The sequence below is a fragment of the Mya arenaria genome, chromosome 16, assembly GCF_026914265.1.
Source record: "Mya arenaria isolate MELC-2E11 chromosome 16, ASM2691426v1".
Lineage (NCBI taxonomy): Eukaryota > Metazoa > Mollusca > Bivalvia > Myida > Myidae > Mya > Mya arenaria.
Genome location: NC_069137.1, coordinates 29,497,502 through 29,511,840, shown reverse-complemented (window position 1 = coordinate 29,511,840; position 14,339 = coordinate 29,497,502). Strand labels below are relative to the sequence as shown.

The window sequence follows — 14,339 nt, the reverse complement described above, 5'->3', positions numbered from 1 at the left end:
TGTTCTTACTCAGTGACCTATGTATATGGTTGAGCTCGGGCTCGTTCCTCTTTGTTCTAACTCAGTGACCTATATATATTGTTGAGCTCGGGTTCGCTCCTCATTGTTCTAACTCAGTGACCTATGTATATGGTTTATTTCGGGTTCGCTCCTCATTGTTCTAACTCAGTGACCTATGTATATGGTTGAGCTCGGGTTCGCTCCTCATTGTTCTAACTCAGTGACCTTTGTATATTGTTGAGCTCGGGTTAGTTCCTCTTTGTTCTAACTCAGTGACCTATGTATATGGTTGAGCTCGGGCTCGTTCCTCTTTGTTCTAACTCAGTGACCTATGTATATTGTTGAGCTCGGTTTATATCCTCTATGTTCAAATTAAATAAACTACGTACTCCTTGCAGCTCGGTAAATCGAAACAATAAAAACACGATTCTATGAGTGCGAATATTTATTAGCAATAATTACAAGCAAAATGGATGACAATGCATGACATACATTATGTTTAATTGTTCAATAATTTTGTTAACATACACTATTAAAAGCGTTACGACAGCATGACAACTATATAACTTCCTTTGAATAATTCTGAACAAATTTTAATATAAATAATGGAACCAAAAACATACACATTTGATAGATTACATATCAATTTCACATTGCACATCACAAAAACATACACACTAGATATATTTCCATTCCATTTTACATGACATATCAATAAAACATACACATTTGATATATTACCAAAAAGATTCCATTTTACACTACATATCACAAAAACATACACATTTGATATATTACCATTTCATTTTAGATTGCATGTCGAAAAAAACACTAACATTTGTTATAACTGTGTTCCTTTTAGATTTTTTTAAGAGATACACTCGAAATAAATATTTTAGCATTTAAATTAATAGTACATCGAACTATTCAATTCACATTTGCAATATTTCCCAAGAGCCAATCTATTCCAACACCATTAATAACTTGTTATGTCATGTTATGTCATGTGGTTTGACTTTATAATTAAATATAATTCAATTCAATAAAAACCATTTCTAATTTGGTTTCATGTGGACCAAAAAAATAATAAAAAAAATAATTTAAGCCATGAACCACCATTAAATTTATAAAGTTTTTGCGTTCAGTCAAGTATGTTCCATTCAAAGTTACAATATTTTGATTAGTCAAACACATGAGTTAAACGCATTAACTAAATTTGTACATTTCGAGTGAAAAAAAAACACACTCACTTAAGATTAACGTAGAAAATAACGCCATATATATACAAAAAACATAATTCGTTATAAAACACAAGTTTTATGGAGTTAAACTAGCAAAGTGTTGTACTTTATGAATTATAACTTACATGCCCACAATTTGTTTAAGCAAAAATATGTCATGGGGTACACTACACAATTTCACGGAATCAAACTAACATAGTCGGGTATTAAGGATTTTGAAAAACAACCCACTTTTCGTTTATACAAAGATGCACAATCATCATTAGGTATAATACACAACTTTAATGAAGTGATACTAACATTATTTTAAATTTCATACGTACTCATTACAGAAGATACATATAGTTAAACAAACATAGTTGTGTAATTAGGATGATAAATTACATGCTCAGTCTCTGTTTAAGGGAAATACGGCATGTGGTATAATATACAACTTCATGGAGTTAAAGTAATATAATTGTGTTAAAAGGATTACAAAGTACATGCCCACTCTTCGTTTATATAAAGATACACAATGAGGTATAATGCACAACTTTTATGAAGTGATACTAACATTATTTCATATTTCATACGTACTCATTACAGAAGATACATACTGTGGTAACATACTCACTTTCCATGAAGAAAAGCGTTAATAACTGTACGTTTAGGAATATAAATCGCATACCCACTATTTGCTTAGAATACCCCCCATATCATTTAGTAAACTAAAAGAAAATCATGAATTGAAACAAACACTATTTTTTGTTAAAGATTATATAATTCATGCTAAAAATAAGTATTCATTTTGTTGAATAAAACATACCTTTCATGAACTGGTCCTGATATAATGGTGTTTTAAGAATAATAGTTAACATGCGCACTCTTTTTTATACAAAGATACATCATGTGGTAAAATATACAAGTTTCATGATGAGAAACTCGCTTAATAATACGTCAACAATTATAGATTACATGCCCACTCTTTGTTTATACAAAGATACATCATGTGGTAAAATACAAAAGTTTCATGAAGTGAAACTCCTCACTTAATAAGTATACGTTAGTAATTATATTTTACATGCCCACTCTTTGTTTATACAAAGATACATCATGTGGTAAAATATACAAATTTCATTAAGTTAAACTCACTTAATTATATGTTAAAAAATATAGATTACATGCCCACTCTTTGTTTATACAAATATACATTATGTGGTGAAATAAACAAGTCTCATTTAGACAAACTAACATAATGTTGTGCTTAAGATTATAAATTACATGCCTATTCTCTGTTTATACAAAAATTCATCATGTGGTATAATACACAAATTTCATTCAGTTAAAAAGTGTACTAGTAACGTTAGTACTAAATATTACATGTTCATTCTTTCATTATACAAAGATGCATCATGTTGTTTAACACACAAAATTCATGACGTGAAAATAGCACACGTGTAATGTTTAGTGTTCCCTTTGACATGTCCATTCGTTCATTATACAATGATGCATCATATAGTAAAATATACAAGTTTCAAATTACATTATTGACTTTTCGCGCTTCCACCAAATATTTACAAGAAGGTTCAAATAGTATATTGCACTACAACAAACACAACAACCAATATAACACTTTCTGAAAATGAACAATCTATAAAGAGTTATTACATTATAGCGATTTCACTTAAGATATTTTTTTTATTTTTTTAGAAAATAAGTCCCATATGCTAATAGGATGTTTCATACAAAGAGCTAGATCAATATTTCTTTGTTAACATTGATATTATTTGGTAGATGTGTTTGTATTTGAATAGTATACATATATATGCCATTTATAATTGTTTGTAGGAATTAACACCTGGGCAATAAAAACAGAAACTAGAAAAGAAAAATACTGAATAAAACATTAATATGAACATAATGATATATAATGCATTTTAGAAAACATTCATTCATCTTAAACTACTCGGCACATTTTAAGAACTCAACCACAAAATAATAGTAAAGGGAATGAAAGCCGTACTGACGTAAGCGACCTTAAATAAAGGAGCAGATCGACCCCTTTATCCATGGATTTACTCTACTCTACAAACTATTAGATGGACTGATTTTAAGGGTTCTAAAACGAAGGAACAGATATACCCTTTTTGCATTTATCCCTCGATTTAATCTACTTCACAAACCCTTACATATACTGAGGTAAATGACCTAAAATAAAGCAGCAGATATACCTTTTTATCCCTTATTCCTCAATTTACTAAAATCTACGAAATATTACTGTACTATAATATGTGACCTTAAAAATAGCAACAGGTAAACCCTTTTCGCCTTTATCACTCGATTTATCCTATTCTACAAACTATTTCTTGCAATTTCAAAAAATCAAAACAAAATGACAACAAAGTTTTAAATTGAAATAAAATATGTTATATATATTTCATGGCATTCTAAAAAACACAAACTTAAATCTAAGTCTATGCACAGCAGCATAAAAGATAATGCTTCCATAACTGTATAACGACTGTTTGTAAACATTTCTATATTAACAGTCATTGAATAAATGATGACGAACATATTTTGGCTACTAAAAGTTATACTATTGAGTCATATAATACTAATTTATTTTATAACATACAATTACAATACATGCAGAAAATCATTTTATAAACAATACAATTTAAACACGTTTAATTTAAATAAAATTGAATAAAGTACTCATCACATCATACTTTTAACATTATGTTACAAAGTATATTTTTGTTCAACTATACTTAACATTCATGTAGCAAAGGAGAAGCCGGAATGGGATCAGGCAAAAAAGACAAAAAAAATGTCACAAACCTCATGTATTCTATTTTAAGAACAATAAACACACAAAGACATACACGTATCCACACACACGCACGCACGCACGCATGCACGCACGCACGCACGCACACACACACACACACACACACACATTTGTTTTAAGGTCTGGGATGAGGTTTACGCGGTATCATGGAGTAATTGTTTGCTACCTTTTAGTTTGCGCAGTTACTCGTACATCAGTTTCACTGACTTCTCATAATACCTTTATATAATTTAATGTCTAGTCATTATAGTGAAAGTCTTCTTTTTAAAATAATTGTTGTCCTCATGTACAGAAAATCGTTCATCAAGCATCATATTGCCAATAACCATCTTCAATGTATTTCCCTTATTGGTGTACCAATATCTAAACGATCCCCTCACCGTACACTTTATTCGGCGGGGCAAGCTGTAGAGGTGATCTATCTGCTTCTTAAACTAGGACAGGGAAATGTCGGTCTCATTCAGTATTAAATTTTCTATAGATGTTTGATACAGTTCAATATATGACCACAGGTCATAAGTTTCTCTTATCTCGAATGTTGTCAATGGCTGGTAGTAGATAGCGTTTTGTATTTCGCCGTTTTCTAAAATCAGCGATTGAGTTTGTCAAATGGTCTTATCACTATGTTCTCTAGTTTCCCTACCTTCAACGATTGAGTTTGTCAAATGGTCTTATCACAATGGTCTCTAGTTTCCCTACCTTCAGCGATTGAGTTTGTCAAATGGTCTTATCACTATGTTCTCTATTTTCCCTACCTTCACCGATTGAGTTTGTCAAATGGTCTAGAATAGAATAACCGTGGTAAGGAATTACTAGACAATGTTACACGCCAAATACCTAGGTTCTTGGCATTACGGTTTTTGTATTTTTTAAGTTTATCCTGTTGGTTGCCATGGCAAACAGAGTTATGTATAGACTTCATTTCCTTTAACAAATATTGAAAAGGTGCCACCCATGGAACATCCTTTTGAATTTTCATCAACATTTTAAGAGCGGTTTAGGAGGACAAGTTGTTAAGGGCGACACACGATCCATGACGGAGACCGGATGCCGGACATAGACCGATCACAAAAGCTCACCTGAGGCACGTCATGCTTAGTGAGGCTAAAAGGATGGGTTGCAAGTCTCGGTTTGTAATGTTGCGATATGATACATAGCAGAGAAATATGTTTAATGAGACACAGCAGGTTCGTGTACTCTGTGAATTTCAAACGTACGTTGTGTTCTACTATACCTTAATGTATTATGTAATTATATATATCAGTCTATGTACTTGGTCATTTACTTTCCTATGAGGCTGCTTTCAGAGATTTTCTTTTCCAAGGCATCCAGCCATCCAGACCCAACCGGTCTAAACGCTAGGATATGGTCAATTTTCTGTCCAGTGTCCGTTTGGTTGGAAGGTTTTGTATGGAAGAATCGCTTTATGTGTCGTGACAAATAGACTTGTAAGTTAGAATTTACGAGAATAGATGTATTCTTGCAACACGTACACTCCCAGGGCTTTGTTACTGCTTGAACAATTTCATTTATGTACTGACTTCCTTCTGTATCAAACAAAGCATGCTCGCTGCTTTTAACGGCATTAAGCTGCAGAACTATCTTACCGCTCAAATTCAGTCTTTCTGGAAAACAGCAGTCCAGAAATAAAACTATTTTGTTAACATTAACCAAATTTTTCAATCTACGTACTAATTTCTCATCATTTTCTTTTCCAGAGTCTAAATTGAATCGCGCATCAAAATGGTGTCCTGAATAAACTAATACGAGGGTGGATATACCTTGAGTATCGATATCGCGGAACGCGTTATCAAGTTGCTCTGTGTAATTTGTTGTAGACTTCTTCACTGTGATGACCTTTTCCTTTCTAAAATAAAATTAAGTTATAACGTGAAACAATAATATGTATAAACGTAGGAACGTATTTTAAATAAAATGTATTACAAAAGAGCAAGCGTGATCTTCCAAACGACGAACTGATTAACATGCCTTTTATAATTATGTCGTTCGCTAAACGTCTTTTCGTATTAATAAAACAAGAAACGCCGCAATGCGAAGAAACCAGGTTTTTAATGATTGACAGATGAACTTCAGCCTGTGTCTGTTTTTCTATTTTTAATAACAGTGACCTTGACCCTAGGGACCCCAAATGCAATGCATCGAAAGGTATCCATAAACTCTTCATGTAGACCAAGTTTAGTTAAGATATGTCAACCCTAACTAAAGTTATTTAGTTTCAACCGTTTTTCTATTTTTAGTAACAGTGACCTTGACCTTGAATCTAGGGACCCAAACGCTATCCCATTAAAGGTATCCATAAACTCTTCCTTTATACCTGGTTTGGTCAAGATATGTAGACCCTGTCTAAAATTATTTAGTTTCAACTGTTTTTCTATTTTAGTAACAGTCACCTTGACCTTGAACCTAGGGACACCAAACGCGATCCTATAAAAGGTCTCCATAAACTCTTCCTATAGACCAAGTTAAGTCAAGATATGTCATCCCTAACTAAGGTTATTTAGTTTCAACCGTTTTTCTATTTTTAGTAACAGTTACCTTGGCCTTAACCCTAGGGCCCCCAAGCACAATCCCATGAAATGTATCTATAAACTCTTCCTATTGACCAAGTTTAGTCAAGATATGTCAACCCTAACTAAAGTTATTTAGTTTCAACTGTTTTTCTATTTTAAGTAACAGTGACCTTGACCTTGACCCTAGGGACCCCAAACGCAATCCCATGAAAGGTCTTCATAAACTCTTCCTATTGAACAAGTTTAGTCAAGATCCCATGAAAAGTCATCATAAACTCTTCCTATAGACCAAGTTTATTCAAGATATGTCATCCCTAACTAAAGTTATTCAGTTTCAACCGTTTTACTATTTTTAGTAACAGTGACCTTGACCTTGACCCTAGGGACCCCAAACGCAATCCCATGAAAGGTACCCATAAACTCTTTCTATAGACCAAGTTTGGTCAAGATATGTCAACCCTTACTAAAGTTATTCAGTTTCATAGGTGAGTTTGACGTCGCCCGCCAGGCCGCCCGCCCGGCCGCCCGCCGCCCGAACATCGACGTTCTTCATTCTAATAACCAGGTTTCAGTATGTGAAAACCTGGTTAAAAAAATAAAAAAGTATGTATTACTGTATCCAGGCAATGTGACGATCACCTGTGAGTTGAATGAAAGAGCAGAAAAGGGTGGCTTTTTTGCATTGAGCTTAACATAATTTGACATGGTATCTCCAAAATAGTTCGCAGTGTAAAAATTTGAAAAATCATTGCCTGTGGAACTATGTAAATTGGTTGTTTGGAGCCTTATTCCGTCTTGACCCCAGGGTCATGTATTACTACTGAATTTTGTGAGAGAACGCATTTGTCAACCCTATGTTTTCCTTTGATTAAATTTTGTGTCTTGGATTGTTCTACAGCAGCCAGTTAGTTGTTTTTCAATTGGGACTTTTTTAAAGTTAAAAGCCAGGTTAGTGTCTATCAAAAGCAAATTCAAAAGTCAAATTAAAAAAACAAAACAAAAACGCTGCAATGCGACGAATTCAAGTTTTCAATGATAAACAAAAGAACTTCAGCCTTCGTTGTGAGAATCAGTTTTAACTGGTTTGTTTCTATGTAAAGTAATAGTGACCTCGACCCTGACCTATTTGTGGCCCTGAATGCATTCCCATGGAAGTTCCCCATGGAACGTGCCACGTTTAGTCACAATTTGTCAACCATAACTTAAGTACCAAACAGTTGTCTTTTCTAAGTAACAGTGACCATGACACTAGAGACCCCAAACAATATCCCATGAAAGGTTTAAAATAACAATTTCTATGTACCAAATTTGGTCGAAATATGTCCATCCTAACTAAAGTTATTCAGTTCTTACTGCTTTTCTATTTTTGGTAACCCTGACTCTAGGGGCCCTAAACACAATTCCATGAAAATATCGATAAACTTGCCCTCAACCTTTAACCGGACACCGACACAGACGCAGGGGCGAGTAGTTTAGCCTCATTATTTTTCGAAAAGTCGAGCTTAAAATAAATACCTTATACCCATCACCGTCACGTCTGTTATGACATTTTTTTCCATTTTAGCTATATCGTTTTCAAATTGTTTCGTTGCATAGGGGTTTTCTTCATCTGTTCCAGCAATAAGCAAAGCACCCCATCCATCACCTAAAACACCCATGAACAAATGCTTACGACCAATTTCTTCAGTGCAGCTATTATTTAAGATGTATTTCCTGGCTGATTGATACAACGAGTATTACATTCAACCCTGAAATTTATTACACCACACAGATCTCTACAATGCAAATGTCATATACACCTTTAGGCTTCTTGAGAGACTATTTGTGCTGATTGGGATTTCAAAAAATAGTTCTGCCTTTGTTCAGTTACAAATACATAGTAACACTATCCATAGTTCGTTAAAACCAAACGTACGAGTATCTTTACAGAGTGAGACATCAAGGCTTTATAAGAACATCCTTTGCATCCATGTCTAGACGTTTCACCACACGTTACAGTCAAATAGAGTGCATCTGAAATCTTTACAGCCTATCAACGTTTTTTTTGTTTGGTTTCAGTTGTGTTACATATCGAAATTATTATGCCAATTATAGCTTATTTTATGGTGACATGTCACTATTTCAGATCATGTCCACACCACGCGTAAAATCCTACACTTGTTATAATTAAAATGATTGCCAGTGCTAATTGAAATCATTCCTTCATTTGCTTTACCTATATAAGTTATGATTATTTATTTTATGATAAACAAGAGCCTTGGTGAAAAACTTAACCGGACCTTAATAAGCTTGGACTTCTGCGACACTAGATTTAATTATATACAGATAAGAGATATCTAGTTAAACAATGTACATGTTTATTCTCTCTGATTATGGCTTACCGACTGGGGACTGTATTTTTGCTTGATCACAGCTATGGCACTTGACAGCATTGTATTGCCAGTTTCTCATACAGCCAACGCACATTTGTATTTTGGTCTTACAGGATAAACTATGATGAAGCTCATTACAAAACGGCTCTAAAATCACAATTATATAAAATAAGGTTGAAATATACGTATTCAAGCACTCCGGTTGAGGTAATAATACCGCTAACATGTGTTATTTGGCAAAATTAAACGATATCCTATATATTTAAGTCGGTTTCTAGTTATTTTAACACAAAGGGTTAAAAGCGACATTCATGCAATGCGATTATCATGGTTTTTTTTTATGAAGTACTGGCAAGTTGTTCACAGTATACAGGTGATATGGCATTATTAGATAGGCTATAATCTTATCATTACTGAACGTGATTTGTTACGCAAGATTGGTGTCAAACATAACGGTCGATGTCTTCATTTTGATGCTTTAGTTCTACTTTGAAAATCCATTTCCATTTGACAGTTATTAATCACCATCAGTTTAAAAAATAAATTAATAAATAAACCATACCGGGTTCATTAACACAGCAAATCTCACACTTCTTTTTAGCGTCCTGGGATCGCGTCCACCTATCGATGTTATTTCTTCCGACAAGACCCTGGAAATTAAGGATGGTACAATTTCTAATGTAAACATGATAATTTTATCAGCCTAACAAAAATGGGAAACTCATATAAAGATTGCATCATTCAATCGTAAATATGAAACATGCACAACTTGTATTTTATTATATGATCTATAAATATACATTCTCTCATTGGTACAGACATCGAATATGACAGAATGTTTATCACGTTAACTGGTTTCGTATTCATAATCTTGATCTATACAGAATGCCATACCAGTTGCGACTCTACCGGGCACGGGCCCGATGTGCCCCCGATGTGGGCCAGCAAATTATGTTTTTGGGGGCACATCTTTATTGATTTAACTGTACAAATAAGTTGTTTCGTCACAATTTAAATTTTATTTAAGCATTTGAGCAAATTAATAACCTGATTATCGAGTATAATATAGTATGCGTAACGAAAAAGTCCCGAACTCTCGATAAAAAAAATCAGCGCTGCATTTTACACAGGCAGCTGATAAAAACTAGACAAATAATAGTTGCAGTTATACGCGTAAGTTTACTGTTTTCAGATTATATCATATACCAGAAATATAAGTTGTTTTAAACTGTGCACATTATATGTTCGTCATTGCTTTTAAAAATGTCATTGTGTGCCAACAAGATATGTGTGTGCATGACATGCATTTAACAAAAGTTTAAATTCAAAGCGTTGCCGCTTTGAAACTTTCCATTTCGGCCTTTATTATCGTCTAGTTTTCTGAATTATGCTAGAGCCTTTGTAAATTAATGCATAGTTATTTATTTCAAACCCTTTATGGACTTTGTTGTCAAGTTGTTTTTACTTCAATTAACTTAAATAACAATGACATCAGAGGTACCTACAGTATCGTTGAGTGCAATCAATATACTGTTGGTTTATATAGCATTTATTCTACTACATATATGTGTGTCTCAGGTGGACGAGTGGTTAACGACATAACCTGTTCATTCGTCGACCCTGGTTCGATTCCCCAACTGGCTATATATCTTTTGAAAGGTTTATCTTAGATCACTGATTTAGAAAGTCCTGGATCTGCCCTTGAAATGAGTGTGTCTCAGGTGGACGATTAGTTAACGACTTAGTCTGTTAATCCGTCGACCCTGGTTCAAATCCTCAAAACGGCTAGATATCTTTGTTGTTTTATTGAAAGGTTTATCTCAGTAAATGATATCTTTTTAATTCAATTTATCTGCCAAACTTTGACAGTGAAGACAAATGTTAATTCAATTTCATTATGTTATTAAAATAATGGATTAAAAAAAAAGTTTGATATGTTTATAATTAGTGTTTTCCGTTTTTTATTGTTTCTTTGCCAATTTAAATGAGAATTAAATCTAAATTGACATTTTCGGAATATTAAAATCACTTCAGACAACAAGGTGAATAATTTTATAAAAAACGACCTAGCCTTAGGTTCACAACACTTTCAGGAATAGGGCTGTAACGATTCATCGGTGCATTTAGCTAAAGAACATTAAAGTTATGGAAGCCAGAACTGAGAACTACGGTGCATTGTGAAATCGCGATTCGTTACCTCGACTTAAGATTTGTATGCTTAAAACACTTCCCAAATATCTTTGCACGATCCGGTCAATTTGTTAACTTTCATTTTTAACTGTCAAACAGCGAAAGCCACTTCGGCCGCATTTTCGCATACAACTAGCTCGAAGATTCCAGTTTTTTTAATATCTTTTGTAAATCAAATTTAAAAAAAGAAAAATCAAATTGCAAATTTAAAAAAAAAATATTTTCATTTTTGTTTGAAAAATAAACACGGTGTGATAAGTAAGATAACTAGTTATAACGTATTTTGCAAGCTCTGCCTGCTGCTTGCGAAAATGCGGTTGAAGCAGCTTTCGAAAGGAAATACTACCGGTAGTAAAGAGAACCCCTACAGTATAGAAATGCGTTTACAATATAAGTCCAAAGCTTGGGAGAACTTTGGTTTTGCACAGTCAGATAATAAACTAATTATTTGTAAATTGTGTCTGGCCGAATTAAACTACAAACATGCCCAAGCATATTCGCCGCCACCATCAAATAGATCAAACAGTGACCGAGGGTGTGGCCATGTACGTGCGATAAAACACATTTTTTTTTCATTTCAAGAATACCAGGTCAATGAGATCATACCTCTGTGTGTTACTTGTTTCTATCATAACAAACATTTTGTACTTTGATACCAAAGAAAAACCTCACTGCAAATGGTAAACAAAAGACAAATAAAATAATACTCATTTAATAACCAGAATAGGCTCAACAATTAACATTTAACGAAGAGGCAAATCAAAATGGATTATTTAAAATAAAAATATGATCAACAATTAATCAATAATGAAAATGGCAAACATCAACAAATAATATTCATTTAATAATATAGCCAACAATTTACAAATTTATAAAAACATTAAAAATATAGTTTTGGTAAGGATATGCTCAACAATTTACAAAATAGGCAAACATAAAATTCAGGAATTGGTTAAAATAACCGTGATGCAGTTTACACTAGGAACACAACCGAGAACGACTGAAAGTGCAAGGGCGATCAATGCGTGTCTTGATGAAAAGAGATTAAGTATTGTTATGATAACATGCACAACGTGATCCCGGGATAGTTGCAACGTGATAGTTGCGCTGCAAGGCCACTGAATGGCAGGAAGCGACTGGAACTCAACATGCGATTAACTAATTCAAAAGAGGGTCATTCCGTGTTCATAAAAGGGAAATACAATTGATCTCACTGTGGCATTTTCACACCTATGTTTGCAGTGATAAATACACTGTGTTTTCACTGATACAAATTCATATGTCACCGAAAAGCATGAAGGAAGTGCTTTTATATTGGTATTCATTGAACAACCATTATTATATGAATTATTTTATATATAAAAATGACTGCATCAAGTTTAAGTTGGATACAGGAACCGGTTAATCTGATATTAAATGAATATTATCATACCTCCAGTTTGTCTGAGATCTTTTTCAGTGTCACATCCTGGAAATTAATCACAGAACATACATTGTCTTATTGTAGACGATTGTTCTTATAATTATATATTTCAACTGTTATCCCTTTAATTGGATAACATTTAACACTTGACGTTGAGTTTGCAGTGTAATATAATCATAACTTGTTTATATTGCACTCTAATTTTGACGTCATTTTGTTCTAGGTTCATAACTGTCTTCCGAAAAATCTAAAATAGCTTGGTTTTTTGTCAGGTGATATGAATAATCATAAAAGAGTTTCCACACAATTTTATGAAATTCGTCACGGAGAAATTTTAAAATCGTAGTAGCTCCCTTAATAACATCTCCTCGAAAGTTACATTTTATAAATGTTCGTTCTTATTGGCAACTCATGTCAGATCCTGTATATATATATATATATATATATATATATATATATATATATATATATATATATATACAAGTATACTAAACGTTACCTATGTTATATACTGTTTCTCATGATCATCTAAATATACATGAAATGGTTTTCAATAACATTGACATTGCAATATTAACCTCTTTGATTAATACTATTTCACATGTTATTCATATAGTATACCTTACGTCTTATCATACATACCTTGTCTGAGGCATACTTTGATAGTTTTTCAGCTTCTCGTCCAGGAGTGTCTTTCAAGACCGAGCATAGCACTGTAAAATATGTTATTGACACTCGTTAAAATTTAGATAACATTTCACTGTAAAAACATATATATGTTCTAGAAATTCGTACAACTTAACATATCACTGGAAAAAAATAACAGATATGTTGAAGACATTCCTATAAAATACAGATTTTCCCCTGACCGCTGCATGGAAGAAATATTTCTCCTACCTCAGATAAATACATCCAAAATTTGACCATGCTAAAAAATTCGGGCCCCAATTTCTCGAAACTTCTTAAGTCCCTTATAACAGGATTACGCTTAACTCACTTTTTTTGTTGTTCTATAATATACGTTATATTTACTTCTTTAAGAGTTTTTAGAAAAATATATCAAAAAATCTGTATGCTATTTAGCAGAAACCAATTTTCATTCATCAAAATCCATTATTAGTATGTATTTTGGCTAATTGAAATAAGCGACTTAAGCCTGTGAAGCTATAGAAGTTTCGAGAAATTGGGGCATTATCTTGCCCACGGGCAAAGATAAAACAAGGACACGTACTTCCTTTCTATTGCCATCACACAATTACCTCCCTTGTTGAAGAACATCGTCTGTAGCATCACGGAAACATTGGTCAATGTTTAGAACTCTAATTCATTATCTCTTGCTTCGAATGGCAGCATAATAATGTTTTCACGGTCCATTCAAGAAATAATGTAATCATTATTCTCAGAATTATTTCAAGAACGATTTGACTATTTACATAATTTGAATCCTTCAGCGCATATCCATGACAACCACGAATTAACCAGATCTATACGCATTTTTTCACTAAGCACGAAAGAGTTCCAGCGAAAAAAATACGATTTTACTTCATTTTGTTCAACTGACTTGTGAGGAAAAGCATCTACGATTGGCGCTCGTGAAAGATAAGTTCCTCCCAACCCTCGCTCAGGATGTTCTGCGGAAAATCGGTAAACCTTGTTCCCGCAAAACATCCTACGCTCGGGTTGGTATGTTACACTCTCGGCCATTAAAGAAACTTATAAATTAATATGAATGTTTTCACAGCATTTAAAGGA

At 33.3% G+C, this 14,339-nt stretch overlaps 1 protein-coding gene across 2 annotated transcripts in view; it reads right to left on the bottom strand.

Moving 5' to 3' along the window:
- Nucleotides 1-433: 433 nt before the first annotated feature.
- LOC128221844 (uncharacterized) overlaps nucleotides 434-14,339 on the bottom strand; it is a 33,582-nt gene continuing 19,676 nt past the window's right edge. The window contains exons 7-12 of one of the 2 annotated variants that reach the window (XM_052930462.1): nucleotides 13,230-13,300; nucleotides 12,597-12,632; nucleotides 9,537-9,624; nucleotides 8,984-9,121; nucleotides 8,118-8,247; nucleotides 434-5,938 (exon numbers count right to left, since the gene is read on the bottom strand). In XM_052930462.1, the coding sequence (XP_052786422.1) occupies nucleotides 5,353-5,938; nucleotides 8,118-8,247; nucleotides 8,984-9,121; nucleotides 9,537-9,624; nucleotides 12,597-12,632; nucleotides 13,230-13,300 (1,049 nt within the window). In that variant the 3' untranslated portion in view covers nucleotides 434-5,352. The remainder of the gene's footprint in view (nucleotides 5,939-8,117; nucleotides 8,248-8,983; nucleotides 9,122-9,536; nucleotides 9,625-12,596; nucleotides 12,633-13,229; nucleotides 13,301-14,339) is intronic. The other variant, XM_052930463.1, reaches the window with a different exon arrangement.